This window comes from Sphaerodactylus townsendi, linkage group LG02 (genome assembly GCF_021028975.2).
Source record: "Sphaerodactylus townsendi isolate TG3544 linkage group LG02, MPM_Stown_v2.3, whole genome shotgun sequence".
Taxonomy (NCBI): domain Eukaryota; kingdom Metazoa; phylum Chordata; class Lepidosauria; order Squamata; family Sphaerodactylidae; genus Sphaerodactylus; species Sphaerodactylus townsendi.
Window position 1 is genome coordinate 169,196,817 of NC_059426.1, and position 27,288 is coordinate 169,224,104.

The window sequence follows — 27,288 nt, forward strand, 5'->3', positions numbered from 1 at the left end:
TGACAAGTATGTGGCAATTTTGGATGTGGAGCCTGAGCGGGATTCAGAAGAGAAGGGACTTTTAAGGCCGTACTCTTCCAGAGAGCATTCGGTAAGGTGGCAACTTTCCCAGCAAATTTGGATGTGCTTCTTACACACCTCTACTTTGATCACGCAAATTTAAAACCTGGACTGCATTTAATCTGGGTTTTAATTTTGTTGATCTGGCTGCTACAGTTTGTGTCTTTGCAACCTGGGTGCTGCACTGTCAATTGCCTTGAGTCCATGGAGATGAAGCAGGGTAGAAATGGTTTCAGTCAACAAGTACATTAAAAAGTTTATTCATTTTAAAAATGTGTCCTTCCCTCCCAAGAAGTCTCTCTCATTTTGTCCTCATGCAAACCCATAAGGGGTGTTTGTTATTATTTATTAATACATTTTAACCTCTTCATCCCTTGTGGTTCAAGGCGGGTTATGGTTGGGGACCAGAGGTGTAGCTGGGACAGAGTGTGCCCGGTGCACACTCTGTTTTCCTTCCGCCTCTACCTTCACCCACACCCCACCCTACCCCAGTGGCACCCAAAAAAAAGCCCCCCTAATTCAGCCTGGAAGCGGCCTGTCCCTTCTAGGCTGAAAACAGCCTGGAGTGGGAACTGCACTTCCCATACCCAGGGCCCTAGGGCTACATGGTTTCCCTGGGAAGTGTAGTGCTCCTCAACAAAATGCACCAGGCCGTTTTCAACCCTGAAGGAACAGGCTGTTTCCTCAAGCGAGCAATGTTCCACTAAGGTAAGTGTGGGGGGGCACCGTGGGGTGGCATTCCCCGAGGCATGCCTGGGTGGAGATGCAATAACACCTCTCCCAAGCTCTCCTGGTAGCTCCGCCTCTGTTGGGGACAGAAATGGCATCCATTCTAGCTGACCTCTCTTTCCCATCTCTTTTCCTTCCCACCTTTCCCCCTCGTTTTCCCCCAACCAAACACCAAACAGCATTGGGTCCTGAAGGGAATTCATAATTCTAAAATTTTATTCTTCAGCTGTTTATCCCTTATTGGAATTCTATGGCGTTAAGATTTAGAGTACAAATATTTTTATCTCTCATTTTGAATGTATGGAGTTGGGATTTAAGTGTAAAAGATGTTCTACGGCATCAACTGGATACATATGCTGCCCATATGGGAAGGGGGGTGGATCTGTCCAAATGGAATAAATAAATGAATACATTAAATAAGGGAGTGAAAGAGGGCACTGCATCCTAAGTCAAGTCACTGAGTTCATTTATGAATGGGGTCTTGAACATTTGGTTCCTGAAATCTTCACTCAACACTCAACTACTAAATTGCAAGGCTGCCTGAATGACACCTAAATATATAATGAAGTATATGTTTATACAACATGTCGCCATTTGCCTTCTATGTGTAATCATTTGCGGCAGATGCCCTACAGTTGGGAGAAACCCCAAGGGCCATCAAGTCCATCCCCCTTCAATGCAGGAACGCATAATCAAGGCACTACTGTCAGATCGCCATCCAGCCTCTGTTTGAAAACCTCCAAAGAAGGAGACTCCACCATACTCCAAGGTAGTGTATTCCACTGTCAAACAGCCCTGACTGTCAGGATATTTTTCCTGATGTTTAGGTGGAATCTCTTTTCCTTCACCTTGAACCCATTACTCCTAGTCCTAGTCTCTGGAACAGCAGAAAACAAACTTGCTCCCTCTCCAACACGACATCCCTTCAAACATGACATCCCTGGACATGGCTATCATTTCCCCCCTTAACCGTCTCTAGACCAAACTAAACACCCCCAGCTCCCTAAGTCTCTCCTCGTAGGGGATGGATTCCAGATCTTTTATCATTTTGGTTGCCCTCCTCTGGACACATTCCAGTTTGTCAATATCCTTCTTGAACTGCAGTGCCCAGAACTGTACACAATATTCCAATATTCCCTATTCCCAGTCTACTACCAAATGACAAAGCCCAATGTTCCTCCGCTTTCTTACCGTCCTCCAATGACGTCAAAAAGGTGCTGCCAGTGGTGGTTGATTTTGTTGAGTTTCTCATCGATTTCGGCCACCTGGCTCTTGTTGCTGGCTTTGATCAGCTGGCTGCCCATTCGCTTGAGAGGAATGAGCTTGTTTTCGCTGAACTGGTTGATTTCCTCCATGCAGTCCTGACAAAAATACAGATGTGATTATTAGTATATAGGATCCAGCCATTATATATATAGCGGCATAATTCATTATTATTATCATTCTAGAGAATATAGAGTCAACTTTTAGATTCACTTCCTAAGCAAAGAATGGGGACCCCCTAAACCAAACTGCACCCCCTAAACCAAACTGCACCAAACTTGGAGGGGGGGGGGGTCCCATCAGGACAGTTTCCAGATGATACCCGGAGATTTTGGTGCCGATACGTCCAAAAATGCGCCCCCTGCAGGAACATCCCAGAAATTTGCCCAAGAATCTTTGTTCTGCATTGAGTTTTCTGTATTGCTGTCAATGGGGGTTGCAGGCGGTGGGGGGCATATTTCTGAAGGCACAGTCCTCAGAAACAGGGTCCTCATCAGGGGAGACTTCCTGATGAGTACCCCCCAAGGTTTGAATTTACAGTTTGGTTCAGGGGGGCCAATGAGGTGCCCAAAGTTATGGACCCTCAGGCCTATAGCCCCTATCTCCCTATTTTTTAGTCTCCCATTTGGAAACAATGGGGATAAGAACCTGCTTGGGAGTCCATAACTTGGCACTCCTTGAACCAAACCCCTCCACCAAACCTGGGGGGTACCATAAGGACAGTCTCCTGATGATAATGCATAAAATCTTGGTGCTGATATGTCTAAAAAATGCACCCCCTGCAGGCACCAATGTCCTGGTGCAAAAAATATTTGGTTGTGGTGGAGTGGCCAGCCATGGGAAGCGGGGGCATCCAACTCAGGATTTGCCCAGGGCTACAGTTTGCCTCATTACACCCCTGCCTTGACCCCTCCCCCTATCCCCCGTGCCCCCCCCCCCCCTTTACCTCCATTCAGCTTGAAATAGTTCAGACTGGAAAAGCGGCCTGTTCAGTTCAGGCTGAAAATATGCCCTGGTGGGAACTACACTACCCAGGAGACCCCGTGAGCCCCAAGATCTCCTGGGAAGTTTAGTTCTCACCAGAGCGCCTTTTCAACCTAAACTGAACAGGCCGCTTTTTCAGGCTGAACTTTTTCAGGCTGAACTAAGGTGTGTGTGGGTGTGTGTGTGGGGGGGGGGCACAAGGCAAGGCCTGGGGGGGGGGCAGAAAACACAGAATCCACCCCAGGTGCAGTTTGGCCCAGCTACGCCTCTGATCCCATCAAGATGGATTTCTTTAAAAGTAAATCAACTGGTTTTGGAAGTTACAGGCAGGCTTGCAAATAAGCCCACAAAAGTTTCAATATTTGTCCTGTTCCGCTTGCAAAAGCGTACCTCTGTTTGTGGCTTAAAAGGGAGGGGGCGCTTGAGTTCCTTCTATGGTCTCTTGGAGACAATTCTGGCCCACCACAAAAAGACCACGGAAAGAGTTACTTGCAAGTCTAGCGGTGAGCAAATCAGAGGGCTGAATTTTTTAACCATTTAAGCGTCCTTGGGAATTAGATTCCGAGCTTGGAATTAGCAGCACTGTAGAGGCCGCGGCCAATGCTGGAAACCTTTTGTGGTGCCCAGCAACGCGTAAGTACCATTTGCCATATGGTCCAAGCGGTGGTAGGAAGTGTGCCGCATTGCAAAAGCCCGCTGACCTTCTGCAGTTTGTCTATCATGTCTTCAATACTGATGTCCGCCGACTGGAGCACTTTGCTTTCCATCTGCACCAGCCAAGCGCAGAGCTCCTTATTTTTTTCGCTGAACACCATCCAGGCATTGAGCCGGTCCTTGATCTCTTGCTTGCGCAGAGAAACCTGCGGAAGGAGACAGGCACGGTTGCTATTCCAGTGGGTCTCAAGAGGCAGACAAAACTTGCAAGCATAATTCAAAGGTGTGCTTCGTTGAGTTTCCCACCCCTTCCCGTCCACCATTATGGTGGATTCTGCCATTAGTGTGGATTCTCTAACAGGCAGCCGAAATGTCATGCAGGTAGGTGGGGGATTCTCGGGTGGGAGGATTCTTGGCTGCACGATTCTCATGGAAACACTGTGTTTCCTGTGTGAACTGTGCCACCTCCTGCCACCGGGATTCCAGCAATCCCAGCTGGTCCCTGCAGCTGCTGGGCAAATGGCGGCAAAGAGAACTGAAACGGGTTCCGTGAACCTTTGTTGCCTGTCCAGAATGAGTCTAAGGCCCCTTCTGCAGATGCAGAATGATGCACTTTCAATCCATGTTCACAATCGTTTGCAACTGGATTTTGCTATTCTGCACAGTAAAATCCAGCTGCAAAGTGCACTGAAAGTGGATTAAAGGTGGATTATTCTACATGTGCGGAAGGGGACTAAATTTCAGACTCTGTATTGTTCTTTCTTCCTACTTGACAAGTGGAGCAGTGCATGTACTCTTGGATAGGCGATGTCACAAAGTTGTGAATCTCTTCACCTAGGCAGGCCAATGAGATAAGAGGACACACCGCTGTAATGTCACAACATGAAACCTAAATACCTGTTCGCGTTACAGATGTTACAGGAGAGGACACAAACAAAGGCAACCAAAGGAGCTCGCCTATGTGGAAATGCACGGGGTGACCATGGACCAGTCGCAATTCTCTCTGAACTCTCTCAGTGCCACCTACCCCAAGGGGTCTGTTGTGGGGAGAGGAAGGGAAAAGGAGTTTGCCAGCTGCCTTGAGACTCCTTCCAGGAGAGAAAGGCGAGGTATACGTTCAAACTCTCTCCTCCTCCTGCTCCTCCCTGTACTGATTTTAGCCCTCCCTGTGCCAAATCTACCCGTACTTTCCCCAGAATACATCTGCTGCCTTTGTTCTTCCACCCCTTCCTGAAGGGCATCTGGTTGGTTAATTCCATGGTACTCCACACCAGCTGCACGGCCTTGCGTTCAGATGCTTACGGAGGCTGGGGCTTTTTCATCCATTGTTTGCAAAGGACACGCTTCCCTTTGACTCAACGTTTCGTACAGGCTTATCTCTCGGGCAGCGAATGGGGCGCACTAACTGTCAGTTTCGATATACTGAACTTTTCACGGTTAAATATTTTTCAGCAGGGGTCATCTCATGGAGCGTTCGACACCTCGGTCTGAAGTCGCTCTCTCCCACAGACCAACTTTCAGGAGCTGAAATCTGCACAGTGTTGGCCTGCCTCACAGGTTTGTTGCAGAGGCAAAACATTGTGCTCACTGAAAGTATGATTTCACAAGGTTACAACGGAGTCAAACTACGGCAGCCCTGACATCTCAAACTAGTTGGTTTTGTCAGAGCTTGGCAGTAGCGTAAGAAGGATTGTGCCTTAGATGCGGGACTAAGCATAAGCATTTTATTGTCATTATGCACGCACAATGAAATTTACAGCAGCATTCCTCGATGCACACAATTTCAGACTCATACCCCATCCTCCGCCTTCTCCCCTTCCTCCAACCCATCCCTACACACAGCCCCAAACACATCAACCACTGGGAGAACCCGCGGAGGTTCAGCGCACATAAGCCATACAAGCTCTAGAGTAGAAGCTTGTCTCTTTGAAGGCCATACTCTCATTACGCTTTATGCAGAATAATGCACTTTCAAACTGCTTTCAGTGCTCCTTGAAGCTGTGCGGAATAGCAAAATCCACTTGCAAACAGTTGTAAAAGTGGTTTGAAAACGCATTACTTTGTGTGTGCGGAAGGGGCCTAAGCCTCTTCGTCCTAGTTTTTATAGACCTGTATCGTATAGACTACCAAGGAAGACTGGAGCTACTACCGTGTTTCCCCGAACATAAGACAGTGTCTTATATTAATTTTTGCTCCCAAAGATGCGCTATGTCTTATTTTCAGGGGATGTCTTATTTTTCTGTGTTCTGTTCGTCGGGCATGCTTCCAAACAAAAACTTTGCTACGTCTTACTTGAGGGATACCTTATATTTAAGCACTTCAACCAAAACCTCTAGTATGCACGCCTCTTATTTTCAGGGGATGTCTTATATTGGAGAATTTATGCAAGAGGGAAGAAGAGTTTGGATACCTATACCTTCCCTTTCTCCTCCTGTAGCAAGGCTCAAAGTGGGATAACTACAAACTCCCTCTCTCCCAATCTGGAACTCTTATAGCAGGGAAAGTGGAGGCTGAAAGAGTTCGTAGAGGCAAACTGTGATTGGCCTCAAAGATTAAGCACAGCAGGCTTCTTAGTGGGGCGGAAACAAATCCAGTTCTACCCAGATAATGGAGTCTGATGCTCAGATTAGAGGTCCGTGCTCTTAGTGTCGTTAATTAATTTTAATTATGCCGGCAATTTATTGGCCACCTTTAAGCCTCGGGAACCCAGTCTTAAAACCCAGAAGATAATGTAAATAACAAAACAACTGTGATTAAAAAAGAACCCCACAAAAGACAGCAATTTAAAATCAACAAAATTAAAACCCAGATTAAAATCTCAGTTAGGACGGCCAATAATAAAAACTAAATCAGTCAAATGCAGCCTAAAATAAAATGGTCTTCAGTGCGCCATCTGGTATTTTCTCTCTGTCTCTCCCTGTCTCTCTCTGTCTCTCTCTCTCTCTCACACACATTCACACACACACACACCAGCCTAGGTAGAAAGACCTGAACAGCTCAAGCTTAAAATGTGCTGAGGTTAGCTATAATACTACTGTGTTTGGTTTCACCTAGAAGTGAGACTGTAATGGTCTTACGGCCAATAATCTGTACAACTGACCCAGTGAGCATAAGGTTAAGAGCAATATGGAATGATCCAGGGGTAAAGAGAATGGCTTTAATTGCAGCCTGGCTGAGACTGCAGAAATGCATGTATGCTAATAAAAAAAGAAACGGCTGGCATGTTTGCAAACTCTTCCTACAAAGCATTCACCGACTGATCTCTCTCCCTCTCCCGTTTTTTTTTACCCCAAACTTAGCTGCCTCTGAAACTGAAGCTATGTTGCCCCCTGAGAATCTTAAGTAACAAAACACAGGAACTCTTGAATAGTACCTCCAAAGTTGTTTCCACTAATTCACACCCTCAAATCAGACCACACCCCAGGCCTTCGGTTTAACCCTTCCAAAGCCTGCCTGGCGTCTGTAACATTTCAAACAAAGACGTCCACAGCAGCGCTTCGAAAGCAAAAACAGCACCCTGTTTACGTCCTTTGTGTTACCACAGAAAGTTTCCAAACTTAGAAGCGTTCTAGGAAATACAAGACAAAGAAGGAAGTCTGAATACTCCCCTTTCCCACGCACACTGTTGCTTCACCAACACAAAGTGCGTTTGCAGACAGTGGGTTTTTTAATATAGATTAAACTTTTAGCATCTTCGGGCCGACTCCTTCCTGCACGCCTTTGTGCAAAACTGAACAGCCTGCGAGACATTTTCTCCCTTTTCAGCACCGGGGGCCGGGTGTGAAACGCCAACCGAGAGTCCCAGCCTGCCCTGTAGAGTTCGCCACTTGCAGCGGGTAGGCTCTTCCCACTGGGTGTTAAAGCTGGAGACTTACTCGGAGAACCATCATTGCGTCTTGGGAGAATGATGACGTGGAAGCCAGATCGGCCTTCATGGTGCCAAGCTCCTTCAAGCTCCGGTTCCAGCTGGCCAGTGACTTTTCCAGCTCCTGCATTGAAACGCCCGGGGGACAAAAAACAACAGCAACCTTTTCAGGCTGGGCTCCTGGACTCTGTGTGTGTGTGTGTGTTTCCTCTTACAAACCTTTTGGTTTAATCCTATGTGATTGGCCTATGTGAGTGCAGGGGAAGGAAGAGGAATTGCATACGGTAGAGCGGAGAGGAGATTCATGGCTGGCATCCTTGCCTCTTAGTTGGGTTGAGGCTCTCTTTTCCCCGCGTTTACTAACTGCGAGAAACGAAAATGCAGGAGTGTCAGTAAGGGTTTAGCTTAACCATGCTACTGCAAAGGCATTCTAGAGCAAAGCTTCCCCACTTTAAGCTGGGCTCCAACAGATTTGGCAGGGCCGAACTTCGGTTCAGCCGGTAACGCATAAAAAAGAAACAGGAGTCTGGTGGCATCTTAAAAAGATGAAGACTTTTGAATGGAAACTTTCCTGGACTTTTGCCAACTGTTGTTAAAAGCTCTTGATCACAAAAACTTATATTACACTCCGATTTATGATACATTTGCTATTCTCGTATATCTCAGGGTTGGTTTTGCCTGTGGCTTGAACAGAAGGTTGGTTATTTTGGGTTACCAAAGCATTACGGTTCGCTATTGATTGTCGACAATCACGTTACCGGTTATTGTTTGTTTGATGTATTGTCGAAGGTTTTCACGGCCGGGTTCATACGCTGGTTGTGGAAATGGGTTTTTCAGTGGCTGTGGTTTAGAACAAGGTCCTGGGCAGACCACGTTTAGCCACACTGATCCTGGATCTGAAACCCAACCACAGCCTGTTTGTTATTTATTTATCCCGCGACCCTCCAAAAAGGACTCGGGGTAGCTTACAGTAAAATATGCTTAGTGAAAAGTCCTATTATACTGAACATGATTTTCTTCTGAGTAAACGTGCCCAGGAACTGGGTGTGCAATAATAGAGAGGACCTGGCCCTACAAATTGCTGAAGGGAAGTATGACCGCTTCCCTCCACTCATTCAGGGATAGAAATTATCCTATTAAACAAAATCTAAATGTCGGGCTTTGAAAAAGTCCAGGTTAAAGGAGCAAATCTATTATTTGCTTTTGACTCATTTTCCTTTCATACCTAATTCTGTTTCTCAGGGTTTATTTTTCATCCTATATTTTGAAGGCACTTTTGTGGTTTTATATTTTCTGAGTATTTGTCCGTTTGGTATACATGTAGCAATTTTAAAGGACAGCTATAAACAACCTCAGGAACATTGACGGGGGAAAAATTCATAATCTGATAAAGACGCAATGGAATCTTCAACAATGATCACCAGTGTTCCTTGGAATACACCGTTTTGCATGAAACAGTTTTTGAAGAAAAGCAAGGTAACTGAGAATGCAGAAGAGCCTGTTTCTGTTACTTAACTGCAAGACTCTAGCCAAGAATTAGACAATCCTGTTTCAAAACAAGGGGCTGTAAAGAAGTGGCCTTCCAATTTCTTCCACTTCCTTTCCTTAGTTTTGTAGAACAAGTAGCAGCTATAATAGTATTGCCAGAATTTCTCAACTACTTCAAACTCACATAGGCCCCTTCCGCACATGCAGAATAATGCGCTTTCAATCCATTTTCAATGCACTTTGCAGCTGGATTTTACTGTGTGGAATAGCAAAATCCCCTTGCAAACAATTGTGAAAGTGGATTGAAAGTGCATTATTCTGCATGGGCGGAAGGGGCCATAGTGTAATTCTATGGAGAATTACTCCAATTCAAGCCCATGAATGTCTTGATCAGGATAGTCCACACTAGCCTGATCTAGTCAGATCTCAGAAGCTGAGCAGGGTCTTTAGTACTTGGATGGGAGACCTCCAAAGAAGTCCAGGGTCATAACACAGAGGCAGGTAATGGCAAACCATCTGTGTTTGTCTTTTGCCTCGAAAACCCTATGGGGCAGCCAGAAGTCAATTGTGACTTAACAAAAAAGCGGGGGAAAGCACACAAAACATTTTTTTGCGTAGGATTGGAATGATATACATATAAAAATCACTACAGGTATGGAGAAAAAAATGGGTCACAGCAGATACAATGTAGCTAATAGTAGAGAATCAATAACAAATTGGGTAGGTTCCAACACTAGATGTTGGAACCAATGGTTCTAGCATTTTATGGCATGTAAGTATTGAGGCCGTTTCATACAATTCATAATATTTGCAGTGTTTATATTTGGCAATATTTTAAAGAGCATACATTCTTAAGACTGATAGATTTATTGTATTCAGCGCACAGGCACTTTATTGAATGATAATTTATGTAGAACAACTAGCTTAGTACAAATGTATTCAGTAACCTTTTTTTATGCTAGATAATAGGATAGTGATTCCCGAATATTATGGGCAAGAATGAATTACGTTGCTGATGAACTGGACAAGATTTTCACGAAACGGGCATACACTGGAGAAGTTCGTCTGCATATGCGACTCTCTGGACATTTTTTTTTTTGCTATTTGCACAATGATGCTGTAAGGCTACCATTTTGGCAGAAGATTCTCACATAGGACTTTGATACTTGCACTTTGTTTCCATTCACTATTAGAATAAATTTGCATGTTCATTAGCAACCTTTTGCTTATACCATGTAGCATGGGCATAGTGACTTTGTTGTGGCTATTAAAAGTAGACAATCTTATAGTGGCGGTTATAAGAGACAAGAATATTCAAAATTTTCTGAAAGACTGGAAATCCTTTGTGGGCTACTTATTGAAAACATATACAAACAGAGAAACAATGGCAGGATTCGAAACTTAAATGAAAACAGCATATTGGATTAAGACAACTTTATAAGGACTAAAAGTGAAAAAAATGTAGATGTTAACTATAAGCACCGAGTTAGATTTATGCTTGGATCCTTAAGAACATAATGTGTAGGTGTTTCTGTATATGTGTTTTTTTTTTTTCTTTTCATTTAGTATTATTATTATTATAGGGGGAGGGAGGACTAGATCGGGATCTTTTAAAAATCTTTCTATGTGCTATTTAGATGTGTAAAATAAAAATACTCATTAAAAAAGTACAAAATCTTCACAATTTGTATGGAGGATGAAGAGCTAAATGTACTGGCATAGGAGAATATAGAACATAATGCTGAATACACAATTTGTATCTTCACAATTTGTAAGGAGGATGAAGAGAGAAATGTATTGGCGTAGGGGAATATGGAACATAATGCTGAATACAGTTATCCCTTCCACATTGCTGGGATTAGGGGCAGCGCCCCCCACAATCCAGAAATCCACAGAAAAAGTTTTGGTCCTCCCTTCGCACCAGAGAAGAAGTTTGAATTTTTAAAAGTTAAAATCAAAGAAAAAGGAAAAAACCTGTATATCGATAGTATTAAAAGATAAAATTTGTTGATATTATTCAATACCATCCAGGCAGTGGTGGGATTCAAATAATTTAACAACCAGTTCTGGCGGTGGGATTCAAATAATTGAACAACTGGTTGTTTGCAAGCACCATTTTAACAACCGGTTCTGCTGAAGTGGTGCGAACCTGCTGAATCCCACCACTGAATACGTGTATTTTATGGTCGTGTTCCAGTAGAATTTTCTCCTGATGTTTCGCCTGCATCTGTGGCTGGCATCTTCAGATGACCCTCTGAAGAAAATGCTGCTGGAACACGGCCATACAACCCAGAAAACCATAAGAACATAAGAACAAGCCAGCTGGATCAGACCAGAGTCCATCTAGTCCAGCTCTCTGCTACTCGCAGTGGCCCACCAGGTGCCTTTGGGAGCTCACCTGCAGGATGTGAAAGCAATGGCCTTCTGCGGCTGTTGCTCCCGAGCACCTGGATTGTTAAGGCATTTGCAATCTCAGATCAAAGAGGATCAAGATTGGTAGCCATAAATCGACTTCTCCATAAATCTGTCCAAGCCCCTTTTAAAGTTATCCAGGTTAGTGGCCATCACCACCTCCTGTGGCAGCATATTCCAAACACCAATCACACGTTGCGTGAAGAAGTGTTTCCTTTTATTAGTCCTAATTCTTCCCCCCAGTATTTTCAATGTATGCCCCCTGGTTCTAGTATTGTGAGAAAGAGAGAAAAATGTCTCTCTGTCCACATTTTCTACCCCATGCATAATTGTATAGACTTCAATCATATCCCCCCTCAGCCGTCTCCTCTCCAAACTAAAGAGTCCCAAACGCTGCAGCCTCTCCTCATAAGGAAGGCGCTCTAGTCCCTCAACCGACAACCTTCAACTGTTTGCTTTGGAGCACAAGGCTTTGCAAGATGTTTTTGGCACCCCTGACATTTTAAAAGACAGGGAATTGTGGGCAAAAACATTTCCAGATCAATCAGCCTGTACAAACTGATGAGAAAGGGAATTGCTTCAGAAGCAGAATCGGCCTTGCGACATAGTCCTTGGAGGAGACACAAAGAACGTTCCTTGAAGAAGTCAGGGAGATGAATAGTCAGATTGAATTTCGGTACCTTCATATGTTCCTTTGCTTTCTGCAGTTCGTCATGCTCTGCTGGGAGAGGTTCTTTTACTCTCGTTTTGAGCTCCTGCAACCTCTGGTGCAACCCTTCTGTCTGCCTTTCAGAGCTCTCGAACGTCTACGGTTTGCAGAGAAAACAGGAAGGAAGATACGGGTGGTCAAAATTTTCGCTTTGGCTAGTTGGTTGCTCCCCCTTCCCTCCGCATGGGGCAATGGAATTGGAGAAATTCTGGATGAAGCACTGTGAACCAGCATAAATTCTGAACCCGCTTCTTTAAACCTTTGGGCAGATGTTCCGGATTTCTGGCCATCTCAAGAAAGAGCAAGAATGTTTCAGATTCTGAACAGCCTTAGAGGCAACTGGAACATTTTAAAAAAGGACCTGAAACACTGGTTTAATGGTGGAAAAGCGTCATCAAGTCACCGTCAATTTATGGCAACCCTGTAAGATTTTCAAGGCAGGAGACTTTCAGTGGTTTGCCATTGCCTGCCATTGAGAGTCAGTGTGGTGTAGCGGTTAAAAGAGCAGGTGGATTCTAATCTGGAGAACCGGGTCTGATTCCCCACTCCTCCACTCGAGGGGCAGAGACTTATCTGGTGAACCAGATGTGTTTCTGCACTCCTACATTCCTGCTGGGTGAACTTGGGCTACCCACAGTCCCCTCAGAACTGTCTCAGCCCCACCTGCCTTACAAGTTGTCTGTTGTGGGGAGAGGAAGGGAAGGCACTGTAAGATTCCTTAAAGGTAAAGAAGAGCGGGGTATAAAAACCAACCCTTTTAATTTTATTTATTTATTTTATTTTCTTAAACTTTTATACCGCCCCATCCCCAAGGGGCTCTGGGCGGTGTACAACATAAAGGATAACAATGTAAGATAACCAAACATTTAAAAGCAGCGATAAAACCGTAAAAAACTATTTCTGATAAATATACAAAAAATCTCAATAAAATGAATGGCGTCCAGTAGTCTATTTTTAAAGTTCCCTCCCCTCCCCCGAAAGGGAGGAGTGGCATCCAGCATTCTAATTTCAAAATTCCCTCCCCCCCCCCCAAAGGGAGGAATGGCGAGTCTCATTAGATGGTAGTTGGCCCAGATGTCAGGGGCCAGAGAAGGAGGGGGCGCCATCAGCGGCCGGTTCCTCCTTTTCCTTATTCTATTTTCTATTGTCAATGCTTGAGGCACTTTCCCAGCAGACACATTCCTTGGTTCTGTAACCAGATTCTGGAATTCCCATTCTTCCCTTACTCAGTGTCAGGACTCAAGATCTAAGTGGGTTTTAAAACTAGCAGCATGGGGCACTTTCGCACATGCAGAATAGCGCACTTTCAATCCACTTCCGCAACTGCTTGCAAGCGGATGTTGATATTTTGCACAGTAAAATCCAGCTGCAAAGTGCACTGAAAGTGGATTGAAAGTGCATTATTCTGCATGTGCGGAAGTGCCTATAGTCACGGAGCAAGACATTCAGCAAGGGTGCAGCCACAGCAATGACCACAAGGCGATGAGCTGCCTCAAAGCAGATGTCAGATCTGATCAGTTTGTACCCCTCCTGGCCCTTTTTAAAGCTTTGTGGGTTCAGGACTGGGGCCGAAAATCCCCTCGCCCTTTCCATCTGCATAAGAAGAGCTGGATCCCAGGTTCTGTGGGCTGAGACATCATCTTGTTCCTTTGCATCCTCTATCATGGAAAGGACTGCACGATGTAAAGGAAGGACTCCTAAGAGCTTCCTAGCTGAAATATCAGCTTTGTTGTTGACTCACACAGCATAGAAGGAGAGTTAATTTATATCCTACCTTTCTCTCCTGTAAGGAGACTCCAAGTGGCTTACAAGCTTCTTTCCCTTCTTCTCCCCACAACAAACACCTTGTGAGGTCGGTGGGACTGAGAATTCCGGAGAACTGTGACTAGCCCAAGGGCACCCAGGAGGAATGTAGGAGTGTGGGGACACATTTGGTTCACCAGATAAGCCTGTGCCACTCAGGTGGAGGAGTGGGGAATCAAACCCGGTCCGGTTTGCCAGGTTAGAATCCACCTGCTCTCAACCACTACACCCCGCTGGCTCTCCCAGGGATGAATTCTGGCCTGCCCCCTCTCTCCTAAGAATTTCAGACTTCTCAGGTTTCATCAGAACTTCCTCTCAACAGAAGGAGAGAGCTGCGACACCTTAAACTTATTGCCTTATACCACGAAAGCCGGCCTCCCCTTTTGTGTTTGCTGCCACAAATTAACGCAGCTGCTCCTTCGGAATTTGTTCCTAAGAATTAAAGGCCAACTTACTGGAGGTCCCCAGCCCCTCAATGATGCGGCTGGTGGCCTTCCCACTCTCGAGCTAGAGACGCTTTACGGCTTCTGCCTGCCTTGACGCTGGTGGAACACTCTCCCTCCAGCTGTCCAGGCCCTGCGGGACCTTGGGGATTTCCGCAGGGCCTGTAAGACTGAGTTGTTCCACCGGGCCTTTGGAGAGACCGGGCCGCTGAGGGTGCCCCTGCCCCCTCCTCTTTACCCCCACGGGCCCTAATACTATCAGGACCCACCATTTTTCATTAGGAGGGTTTCGTAAGGGTGCGAGCGATGTTTTAAGATTGTTTTAATTATATGCATGTTTTCAGATGATGTTTTATCTGGCCTTTACACCTACCTGAGCCCCCCCCCCTTCGGGGATAGGCGGTATATAAATTTTAACAATAATAATAATAATATGTAATAATAATATATAATATGTAATAATAAATACAACAATAATACTGTAATAATAATAATAATAATAATAATAATAATAATACTCTGGGACTTTAGAATACAGACAGACAGACACCTGGGCAATACAACAACACCCTGCAGACGCATAACAGTGATAGGGAAAAAACATGTTTGGATCATAGATGTTGCTGTGCCAGTTGACAGCAGGGTAGAGGACAAAGAACTGGAAAAGATCACAAAATACAAGGACCTACAAATTGAAGTTGAACGATTGTGGCAAAAAAGAACAACAGTAATCCCACTCTAAGGTAGAAAATGCCTCTTAGTAGTGAGGAATCCCAAGAAATCTTGAAAAACATCTGGAAAGCCTAAACTTGGACAGAACATAAGTCCACATGCTGCAGAAAGCAGCACTTCTAGAACTACACACACATATCTCTAATGCACAAATACCTCTAATATCCTAGGTCCTTGGGAAGGACTCGATATTCAGAGATGAATTCCAGATACTTGTGCTGTGTTGTTATGTGTATTAATAACAACAACAACAACAACAACAACAACAACAACAACAACAATAATAATATACCTGCAGGTGGCCCTGAAGCTGTTTCATGATCTCCTCCACTTGAAGCTGAGCGTTGCTCCAACTCTCTTGCAATTGACTGCTCTCTTTTTGTATGACAGCTTTTACTTCAGGGTCTGCCGCGTCACGCAGCTCTTCCCCAGTATCCAAGGCCAAAGAACACCTAGTTTGCCACCTCCAAAGAAGAACTTGCTTGTACTGAAACAGAAACCAAACAAAGACACCGGAATCTTAGCAATAAATACATAAGGTGACCAAGAACGAGAAAGAGGGAACGATGTTTAGTGGCCTCTCCCTCACCCTTAAGTCTGAAAGGCACATGCAGAACGATGCACTTTCAATCCACTTTCACAATTGTTTGCAAGTGGATTTTGCTGTTCCGCACGCTAAAATCCAGCTGCAAAGTGCATTGAAAGTGGATTGAAGGTGCATTATTCTGCATGTGCGGAAGGCGCCAAAGCTGATCAAAAGCATTCACCGAGTTCAGTGAATTCAGCTCCACACAAACATAGGATGACTATAGACAAAGGAAACAAAGGCCAGGATACTTCTATTCAGATGCTCCCACTTACTGACCTTGCTATCTTCATTGTTACTCCCATGCTATAGACTTCATCGTTACTCATACTTCTATTCAGATGCCCTCACCTATTGACCTGGCTGTCTTCTTTGTTACTCACAGACAATGTTTCTTCACCCACCCTGGACACTCCAACAGGTATATATACTCCACTTGCTTTCCCAACATCAGATCCTCTGAAGATGCCAGCCACAGATGCAGGCGAAACGTCAGGAGAGAATGCTGCTAGAACACGGCCATACAGCCCGGAAACCACACAGCACCCAAATTCACTGAGTTCCTTCACTGTTTCCTTTGTGCCCTAAAAATTCAGCCACACTTCAGATATCTGTTTGCTATTTATTTATATTTATATTTAATGCACTGGATGTTGAGACCCTTGTACATTTCCCAGAAACTGACTGTTGTACAGGGTTGCTAGAGTGCGAAACCATAAAGTTGACAGCGATTCCTAGACCTATCCTCAATCACTTCCAAGTGTTTACTGGAAGTGATGCAACAATACAGACATTGCTGCCGGGGTTTTCTAAAAGAAATTCTTCCACTGCCACTTGGAAAGGCAGAGGACAACAGGGCCCGAGGGCAGAGGATCCCGGGAGCTGCCAATCCGACTGGTTCACCATCCAGTTTTCTGGGAACACGAGAACTAACCTGGAAATCGTGACACAGATTCTGGACTTGGTGCAAGCTGTACTTGTCCTGGCTCTTCACAGCGGCAAGGAAGCTTTGGGTCTCCTTGAGGAATTTTGTGAGGTCTCGTAGCAAGTTGTTGAATTTGTGCCACCGCTTCACAAGTCCGTCAATCTCGCTCTTTCTCCGCTGGGCCGCCTGAACAGCCCCTTGCCACTGCTCCTTCAGCTGGGTGAGCTTGGAGATAAACTCAGCCCTGCATGCAATCAGGGAAGGATACGCTAGTTCAGCACCTTCTGGAACCCAATGAATGTTTCACATATGCATTCCTTGTCAAAGTTTCTGCTGATAATTCCTCTTACTCCTCCTTGTATCCTCCTATTAACTTGGTCGTGTTTTGTCTGCAAGGTCTTTGGCGTAACCACAAACTCAAGATCTCATTCCTTGATAGAACTCATTCAGATCAAAATAGTGTATGTGTGATGTTGTGAGGGGGAGAGGGCTTTGGTCAGCAATAGAGCATTGGCTTGGCATGCAGAACGTCCCAGGTTCGATTCCCAGGACCTCCAATTAAAAGGACCAGGCTTCCTGAGACAGTGGAGAGCTGCTCTCTGTCTGTCTCAGTACTACTGAACTACTCAGTACTACCAAAGTGCGTCCCACATGCAGTTCTACGCCTAGAATCTGGCCAGTACTCTATAGAGGCCACTATCTGGTTAAACATCATAACATTTTGGCTGCATATTCATTATCAAAGCTCCGACAACTCACTGACGCAACTCACCTTGAGAGAACTCCATCACTCTAAATGGTGCACATCAGTTATAACAAAGATTGGGGAATTGGGCTATGATAGTGACTCTCTGAACATGCTAACCCTTACTGAGACATTTGCCCTCATCAAAGAGCGGCTACTAGCAATGGATTAGTCCTGCGGAGTCCTAGCAGTCGAATACATACATACATACATACATACATACATACATACATACATACATACATACATACATACATACAAACAAACAAACAAACAAACAAACAAACAAACAATATCCCGGGGTGACCCCGTTGCCATGAAAACACAACGGGAGCAGAGCCGGTTTATTTTTCCCACCTCACCGCTCTGGGTCACCCAATCAAGAGGTGCTGCATTTTTGTGAGGGTGGCAAATACAATACCTGTTTTGGGCTTCTCCTGATTCCACCACATGCAGAGCTTTCGACACCATAGAATTAAAAATCGGCTGATGGACGGAAATCTCCGCTTGCGTTACCTGTAAGCATGGGATCAAGTAATCATTATGTGTCACACAGCGGAATGAACGTACTTCAGATCAACTATTCTGAATTGGAACACGCAAAACTTCCAGTTTTTTCCCGAATGCCATCACTCTGTTAAACAAATAATTCCCTCGATAATGTCAAACTATTTATTATATATTTATTATATAATTACTGCACTACTTTTTTCATCATTCCTATTACCCATCTCCTCCCAATTTTGACTGTATGACTATAGCCAGTGCTGACATTTCATTTTATTTTATGATTTTACATTTTATGTTTTTATTACTATTGATTGTTTCCTGATTGCTTACTAGACCTATATGACAATCATTAAGTGCTGTACCTTATGATTCTTGACAAATGTATTTTCTTTTATGTACACTGAGAGCATATGCACCGGAGACAAATTCCTTGTGTGTCCAATCACACTTGGCCAATAAAGATTCTATTCTATTCTATTCTATTCTATTCTATTCTATTCTATTCTATTCTATTCTATTCTATTCTATTCCAGCAGGGAAGGTGAGTTCTGGTGAGGTACACTGGTTAGAGTGTCGAACTAGGAACTGGGGCGACTAGGTTCTCGTTCAACCGGGGAAGCTCGCTAGGTGACCTAGGGTCTATCTATCGCAATCTCTCGGCCTAACCTACCTGCAAAAGGTCGGGGTTGTCAAGACTAAAGCCGGAGGAATGGGGTGGGAATAGATAAGGCTGCTTGGCATCCCAATTGGGAAGAAAAGCAGTATATAAAATGCGGTACCTACGGGACCGGATCACCCCTTACATCCCTCATAGACCACTGCGCTCGGCGGTGGCAGAACTGCTGGTGACCCCTGGCCCCGCGACGATGCGGCTGGCTTCGACCCGGGCCAGGGCCTTTACGGCTCTGGCCCCTGCCTGGTGGAATGCTCTACCTCCAACTATCCGGGCCCTGCGGGGCCTTGGTGAGTTCCGCGGGGCCTGTAAGACAGAGCTATTCCACCGGGCTTTTGGAGGGGCTGGCCGCGGTTTTACTGCCCCCCACTGAAGCTGCAATTGCAACTGAGACTGCCTGTGTCCATCTTTTTTCCATCCCGGTTGGGCCTGATTCTCTGATACCATCACAGGCCCTCCCGCTCCCTCCCTCTCTTTTTGGCCTATAGATCGGGCGCTGATTTTAATTAACGATTTTGATTAACTGCTAAACAACTCCTGTTGTTTAATTTTTATTTATGGTATGTAATTGCTGCTTAAATTTTAATTGGTTAATAGGTTCAGTTTTATGTGATTGCTGTTTGAATAACAGCCGTGTTGTGAGCCGCCACGAGCCCTTCGGGGATGAGGCGGCTTATAAGTCGAAGAATTAATTAAGTAATTAATTAAGTAATTAATTAATTAATAAGCAAGCAAGCTACAATGGACAACTTATACATGCATGTTCCTCAAGTTGACTTTTGCAGGGGTGAATTATACACCCAGAAAGCACTGCAGCTGAACGCTCTGTAATGAAGAAAGGCAGCATGACTTCCTCCTCCTCCTGCATGGAACCTCAGGGAGAAAAGCAGGATATGCATTTAGGGTTGCCAGTTCCAGTTTAGTACATTACTGGAGATTTGGGTCATGCTGCCTTGGGAAGGTGGGGCTTGGGGAGGGAAGGGAAGGGACCGCAGCGGGGTCCACAGAGCCCGCCTTCAAAAGTGGCCGTTTTCTCTAGGGGAACCGATCTAGAGATCAGATGTATTATTATTTTTATTTATTATTTACTGCACATTTATTTCTCGCCCATCGCCAAAGTCCCTGGGCAGGGTACACACCTAAAACACCATAAAAACACAATTCTAAAACCATCTAAAAACTTGTTGAAAACCATCCCCGTCCCCCAACCCAACCTAACCCCCTTAAACCCCTCTTCTTAAAATACATGAATAGAGGGAGCGCTCCAGGTACCACCTGGAACTTGGCAACTCTGCTATGAATAAATGGATCGCAGTGGTGCCGACATGCCCTCCAGAGAAACTGCTTAGCCATTGTGTGAGACAGGAAGCTGGACTAGCAGGACCATTGGTCTAATCCACCAGGGTTCTCATGTTCAAATAAAGGCCGTGGCCTCTATGTTCTTCTACTGGATCTCCAGAGGAATTAGTTGGCCACTGGGTAAGACAAGGTGCTGGACTAGATGCATCATGGATCTGATCCAGCAGGGTTCTTCCGATATTCTAATGAAGGCCTCAGCCTCTATACCTTGTTGTTGGCCCTACAGAGGGACAAGTGTCAGAGGCAGTGGTGGGATCAAAATTTTTTAGTAACAGGTTCCCATGGTGGTGGGGTTCAAACTGTGGTGTAGCGCCAATGGGGCTGGGGCTGAGAACGGCTGAGAACATGGCCGGGCAGTCTGGAGGCGTGGCATTCCTATAGGCGGGGCTGTGCTTGGGATGCAGCCCGCTGCATGCCGGTCCTTAGCGAGGCTTGAGTACACGCAGGCGCAGGCTGCTACGCACGCTGGTGCACCTCCTGCTAGACTGCTTCAAGTTCTGCACGCTACTGCTGAGAGGAGGGGCGTAACTAAGGCAAAAATCACGTGGCAAAATCACCAATTAGTAACCCCCTCTCGGCACACACAAATAATTAGTAACCTACTCTCGGGAACCTGTGAGAACTTACTGGATCCCACCTCTGGTCAGAGGGTCTGTGCTTGCTTAATGATTGCTCTGTCTTTACCACTATACAGACCGTCTTTGGGTTAATGGTTCTCTCTTTCTATTAGGATTTGCAGGTGTCTGTCACAATCCTGAAAAGAAGGGGTTAACTATGTGCATGTTAATTAGTTAGTGAGGTCACAGTTTTAGGACCAGTTCATTGATTAAGCCATTGGCAAGTTAACCTGGCATAGCTTATGTGAGATTGGTCATGTAGGTCAGAGGTTATAAAGTTATCTATGTTTCTTTGTCTCACTTCTCACATTGCAGGTAGCCATTGGACCTACAAGAAGATTCACCTTAAGAGGTGAAACTCTGCCTTGCTCATAGGCACCATGTGGTCCTAGGCAATGTAACCAAGTTAGTGCTAGAACAGAAAGTATTCTGTCATGGAAGATGCTATTGCAACAGTAAAGGGAAGTCACATATGACTGTGAAAAGCATCTTTGCCTTTTGATCTCCTGAAGGGAGGACAGGAAACTATGCAGAGGTGCTAGGATGAAATTTCAAAGGCCTAAGTTACCTCGTGGCCTGAACAGAGTTTTCCTGAGAAGGGGAAAACAAAGGTTTTTGAATTCCATCTTGAGATGTGATCAGAGAAGCATCTCTGGGCCATGGGTTCCCGGAATGGGGATAAAGAACCAAAGGGAATGTAACCAGTTGAGCAACCTCCGTGCATTTAAGTTTTATTTCTTTTATTTCTGTTTTTCAATAAAAATCGTTGAGACTTCAGCTGGTTGGAGTTATTGGAGAAAAGAACCCAGGTTTTACTGAAACAAGCGTGGCTCTCCCAGGCTTGCTTTCATGATATATTCTTTGCTTTATTTCACACAACCCCTTTCCCCTTGTTAGTAAGTAAACTCTTTTTATATAATCACAGCAACTGTCTCAAGGTCTCTTATTTGTGCTCTGCAAAGTCAACATTTAATCCCAACACTTTCCCCCTCTCCTTCTCTCATGCTGGCAACTGGAGATAATTAGAAGCATCTCCGGCGCCTTCCCGGGAAGGGTGGAGGGCAGATGGCCTCCTATCTCTGCAACGACCTTGGAGATGGGCTTTCGCTTTCTTTCACTTTCCCGCCTCTGCTGTTCGTGGGAATGGGACAAGAGGGGGGTGGGGGTGGGCATTGGAGGGAAGAAAGCAAGGGTCAGATATGCAAGGGGTCAGAACTGGCTTTGCAAAGCCAGGAACACGTGTTCATTTCAATAAAGAATTCTGAACTGCAAAATCTAGAGTCCACCGTTGAATGAGGTCATAGACCTGGCAACTAGTCGGCCACTGTGTGAGACAGAATTCTGAACTAGATGGACCACTGGTCTGATCCAGCAGAGCTCTTCCTATGTTCTGGATTAGGCCCCCTTACACCAGGTACCGCCATTTCCGGAATCATAAGGGAATGCTGGGGGAAGGTCAACCTCTGCTGGCAGTAAAACTGGAGACTTTCAGCCCAAGGTTTGGCTGGCACAACAGTCCTTTTGCTAGATCGGCATCACCTCATAATCTCTTTGTTGCTTCTCCAGCTCTTCTAGAGTCCCAGCTACATTCTCTTTCAAGCGTTCCTTCATCTTCTCAAAGAACAGAACCCATCTCTGACATCTCAGAAGAAACTCGTCCTCTGACTGAACGTCCTGCAGTTTGCTGCAAAAACGAATTGAAACACAACACGAAATCAACTTTAACTTTATCGACACGCTCTTCCCAGTTAGAAGGTTCAGCATCGTTTCAGGCGGGTAGCCATGTTGGGCCCTGATCTGGAGTGCCCAGGTTAGTCTGATCTTGTCAGATCTCAGAAGCTAAGCAGAGCCAGCCCTGGTTAGTATTTGGATGGGAGACCCCTGTGGAATACCAGGGTTGTTATGCAAAGCTCAGCAGGGTCAGCCCTGCTTAGGATTTGGATAGGAGACCCCTGTGGAATACCAGGGTTGTTATGCAAAGCTCAGCAGGGTCAGCCCTGGTTAGGATTTTGATGGGAGACCACCGTGGGAAACCAGCGTTGTTATGCAAAGCTCAGCAGGTCAGCTCTGGTTAGTATTTGGATGGGAGACCCCTGTAGAATACCAGGGTTGTTGTGCAAAGCTCAGCAGGGTCAGCCCTGGTTAGGATTTGGATGGGAGACCCCTGTGGAATACCAGGGTTGTTATGCAAAGCTCAGCAGGGTCAGCCCTGGTTAGGATTTGGATGGGAGACCCCTGTGGAATACCAGGGTTGCTATGTAGAGGCAAGCAGTGACAAACTACATCTATTAGTCTCTTGCCTTGAAAACCCTATTGGATCGCCATGAGTCAGCCTTGTACTTTAAACAACAATGGGAAGATATGGTGTTAGAACCTTGTAGAAAAGACCAAAGGCACCGTATCTAGACTGCTCGCTTAACTAAGTTTAAATACAGTGAAAAATGCTTAATAAATAAAGCGCAGAGAAGAGATGAAAGTGTGAAACACAATAATGCAAACATATCTAAAGATGTTGTACTTAAGAAATCAATCTAGTGTTCCACAGATAATTAAACAATGTAACATCAAAAAGTATGCATCAAAAGGCTCAATTTATAAGTCCTGCATTTGGCTGATTTATACTACACAGTCCATTTAAGTAAGGTATCCAAATCTCTCAAACATATGAGCCTCATTCACGCAGGAGATTCCAGAGGTACGCGCACTGAAAGACACTGCCTGTCTTTCAAGTGACACAAGGTTTTGTTTCATTTTGATAAAATATACTAATATGAAGTGACAAAGCGGGTTATGATCCATAAGAGCTCACACTGAAATAAATGGAGGACGGTATAAAAATCTAATAATAAATGATTGAATGAATGAATGAATGAATGAATGAATGAATGAATGAATGTAAGTGGAGTCAATCAGTAAGACAATCTCCCAGTTGAAAGGTCATCCGGAAAAAAGTAAATCTCCTGGACGGTTGGCAACAATTGGTAAGGAACCGATCTCCTGATTGAACGAACGTCCGGGAAAAGGTAAATTTCCCAGACAGCTGGCAAGAGCGTGATCCATGGTCTATCTACGTTTTTGCGAAGTCTTCTTCAGTTCACACATAAAGCTAGCCGATATGTTATTCAGCCAATATGCTATTCAGTCAGAGGCGTGGGGGGGGGGGGGGGGAAGGGCGCCCGGCAACAACACCTCCTCCGGGCGGCCCCCCCGCACACACACCCCGCTCGGGGGCGGGGTTTGGGGGTGGCTTGGATGGGCACCGCAGCGGTTCGGATGCCCCCCCCCCGCCTCCCTGCAGGCCACCTACTGCCCTCCCCAGGCCCTCAGATGCCTAAAGACAGACCAGACAGGCTCTGTCTTTAGGCGCCTCTCCTGGGTTGGCAAAATCCCCCCCCCCCACACCGGTGCACCTGGGGTCATCTGACGCCCCCATCCCTGTTGCAGATAAGCCACTGTATTCAGCCGATACTAAACCCCCTAAAATAAACAATGTGTCGGCAAGCTTTAGGTGTGACCGTTTGATGGGGGATTGACTGCTTAAGTTGACTTCCGGATGACCATTTCTTTTTTACCTGCATTGCTCCAGAGCCATCGCTCTCTTCTGAGCCCACTCCCAGTTCAGGCTCTGCAGTCGCTTGGCGGTGAAGTCTCCAAGTGGCAGCCTGAAGCTGACTTCATTCAGACGCTCCATCTCAGGAGACAAAGCCGCGAGATCCAACATCTGGCTCTGAACGGAAGAGAAATGAAGCAGGGATGAGATATTGGCACCTCTTCTCTTAATGAAACCAAAGTCCAATGGAGCCTTAAGGGCTAACAACATCTATTCCCGTATGAGCTTTTGTGAGTCACAATCCACTTTGTTGGCCAGGAATGTGATGTAAAACCATGCTGGGGAAATTTTATAGAGCGGGTTGTGGCCTGCAAAACCTTGTATTGAAATAAATGGTGTCACAGCCCCATCCAGAGAGGCCTGGGGTGGAGGGGATGGTGCCAGAGGTGGGATCCAGCAGGTTCTCACCAGTTCCCGAGAGTGGGTTACTAATTATTTGTGTGTGCCGAGAGGGGGTTACTAATTGGGTCCGCTTTTCCACCTCCACGCCCTCGACTCCCCGAGAGGCATCCTGCCTTTGAACGTGAAGGTTCCAGATAGCAATTGCGACTAATAATGTCACTCCCTGAACTGGGTTAATCCCTTCCAGGTACTGCAATTCATGGATTCTCAGCCTTTCGTACCTTTTATCTCACCAGTCTCTATCAAAGAACCTGTGTGTTTCACCATTGCTGTGTTCAGATTTGTGAGTTGGGGCATTTTCTATAATGTGATGATTTAGAAATGACCTGGTGCAAAAAATTTTGGGGGGTCGTGGTGGGGTGGCTGCCCATGGGGGGGGGCATCCAACTCAGGTTTTGCCCAGGGCTCAGGTTTGCCCGGGTACGCCTCTGCCCCCTTTGCTGAGGGGGGGCTGGCGAGGGAACCTCTTACTAAAATTTTTAGATCCCACCACTGGATGGCGCCACCCCGTCCCCTCCAAAGAGCTTTCCCATGGCATGGGAAATCCAAAAAAGTAACAGAAAAAAACCCAGAGAATCCACCATAGGGGACAACAGAGATATGCCACTAAAAACGCGGTATACCTCTGTTGCTGGCTCTGATGGTACATGCCGGCTGGGCGCTGGACACTGTCTACGGTTAGTTCCACCCACAGGGCTGCCCCTGTGATGCCCCCAGTCATGCTGGAACAGTGTTTTGCACCTGGGGGTGCTGCCCAGGTAAGTAACCCCCCCAACACTCATTTGCTCCTTGTGCCAGCACAGTGAGCACTGCTGCCGGGGACAGCCAGCCACCCCAACCCCCCGGATTGGGCTGCCTGTCTTTCAAGTGACCCAAGGTTTTGTTTTATTTTGATACAATAGACTAATATGAACTGACAAAGTGGGTGATGATCCATAAGAGCTCACACTGAAATAAATGTTCTTCGTCTTTCAGGTGCCACGACATTTTTGATTTATTTTGATACAACGATCTAATATGGTGACCCGTTTGCCAACCTCTGATCTTGATACCTGCGTCTTCCTGGAATAGGGCATTATGGCAGTGCAGTGGCAACAGCTAACCTGTCCTTCCAGCCCACACCTAGTTGATGGGATGAATGTGTACCCACATCTTCATGAGAAGAATATTCACAGTTTCAAGTAAGCATAGTCCATGATAATGACTGTGTACCGCGTACTCCATCTCTGGAGGTAGATAGATTTCTTGATGACTCAAAGAAAAAAAAAAGGCCCAGAAATCTGGGCCTAGGGAAAAACAGTCGTTGTACGACCAAGAGAACAAAGGCAATTTATATATTTCCTCATTAATAAATCGAGAGCATTTATTATTTACAGGGAAAAGCAATGAAATGAAGATTAACTGCTGGAAATAATTACCTAATAGCCCATTTCATTGCATCTGTACTCTCAAAATAATCAAAATTACACTTCCAGCTGACATAACTTGTTAAAAAGATACCTCTGATTGGAAAAACAACCAACAGTGTGACATTCAGGTGGGTAGGATGCTGTCAGTCACAATAGTTTATTATTTAAATAAGTGACCAAAAAAGCAGACACAGACTGAAAATTATTTATTTCCTTGTTTCGGCTTCCAGCTCCCATCATTGACACAGCAGGATCTAAACGTGTTACCCACAATGGCGAGAGCCAAAATGTTTAACGAGATAATTTTAAGCCACTCTCTGGGAGTTCGTTTTCCAACCATAAATTTCTTTTTTTTTCTTCTCTAAGCCCGAAGCTACTAGCTGGAAGGCAAGAAAGTGGTTCCTAGAACGGGTGTCAAACTCATTTGTTACGAGGACGGCATATGACATAATAGTGACTTGGTTTGGCGGCGCCCCCCCCCCCCCCCAACTTTAGAGATGTTTGTTTACCAGGAGCAGATCTGAGTCTTCGTCTCCTTGATCTGGATTGGCCAAGGCTTCCGTGGTTCCCTTCACACGATGTTCCAGTTGTTTCAAACGGTTCTCAAAATCTTCTAGTTGTGAATGAGTACACTGAGGGAAGGAATGGACGGGGAGGTGTTAGACAGACACACACATATATGTATGTTTCTAGCATGGTAGTGTATAGTACTATCAAGTCGCAACCAATTTATAGCAACCCTGTAGTGTTTTCAAGACAAGAGGTGAGCAGAGATGGTTTGCCATTGCCTGCCTCTGTGAAGAAACCCTGGATTTCCTTGGTGGTCTCCCATGCAAGTAGTAGCCAGAACCGACCCTGCGTAGCTTCCGAATCTCATGATATCAGGCTAGCCTGGGCCATCCAGGCAGAGGCGTTCCTCCCATTGGGCAAAGTGGGCATTTGCCCAGGTCGCCCCCTGCGGGGAGGGGGTGCAAAAACTGCAGGTTCGTTTGTGGGATTTTTTTGTATTTTCAGTATTTTTCAGTTTTTGACCTGCAGAGGGCACAGTTTTTAGGCTAGCAGCACCAAAAATTCAGGGATGTTTCGGGAGACTCTCCTGATGCTATCACCCAGGATTGGTGAGGTTTGGTTCAGGGAGTCCAAAGTTATGGACTCCCGTAGGGAGTGCCCCATCCCCCATTGTTTTCAATGGGAGCTAATAGGAGATGGGGCTACACCTTTGAGGATCAATAACATTGGACCCCCTGAACCAAACTTCACCAAACCTGGGAGGTATCATCAGGAAAGTATCTTACTGATACCACCCAGGT

The 27,288-nt window shown here is 45.5% G+C and overlaps 1 protein-coding gene across 1 annotated transcript in view; it reads right to left on the reverse strand.

Annotated features, from left to right (window-relative positions):
* The window catches only part of SYNE2 (spectrin repeat containing nuclear envelope protein 2), a 260,281-nt gene that overhangs the window by 49,391 nt on the left and 183,602 nt on the right, over positions 1–27,288 (reverse strand). The window contains 11 exon segments of the mRNA XM_048484653.1: positions 1,981–2,150; positions 3,738–3,896; positions 3,955–3,978; positions 7,542–7,679; positions 12,136–12,261; positions 15,435–15,629; positions 16,663–16,897; positions 17,820–17,914; positions 22,097–22,241; positions 24,130–24,284; positions 26,488–26,610. Coding sequence (XP_048340610.1) covers positions 1,981–2,150; positions 3,738–3,896; positions 3,955–3,978; positions 7,542–7,679; positions 12,136–12,261; positions 15,435–15,629; positions 16,663–16,897; positions 17,820–17,914; positions 22,097–22,241; positions 24,130–24,284; positions 26,488–26,610 — 1,565 coding nt within the window.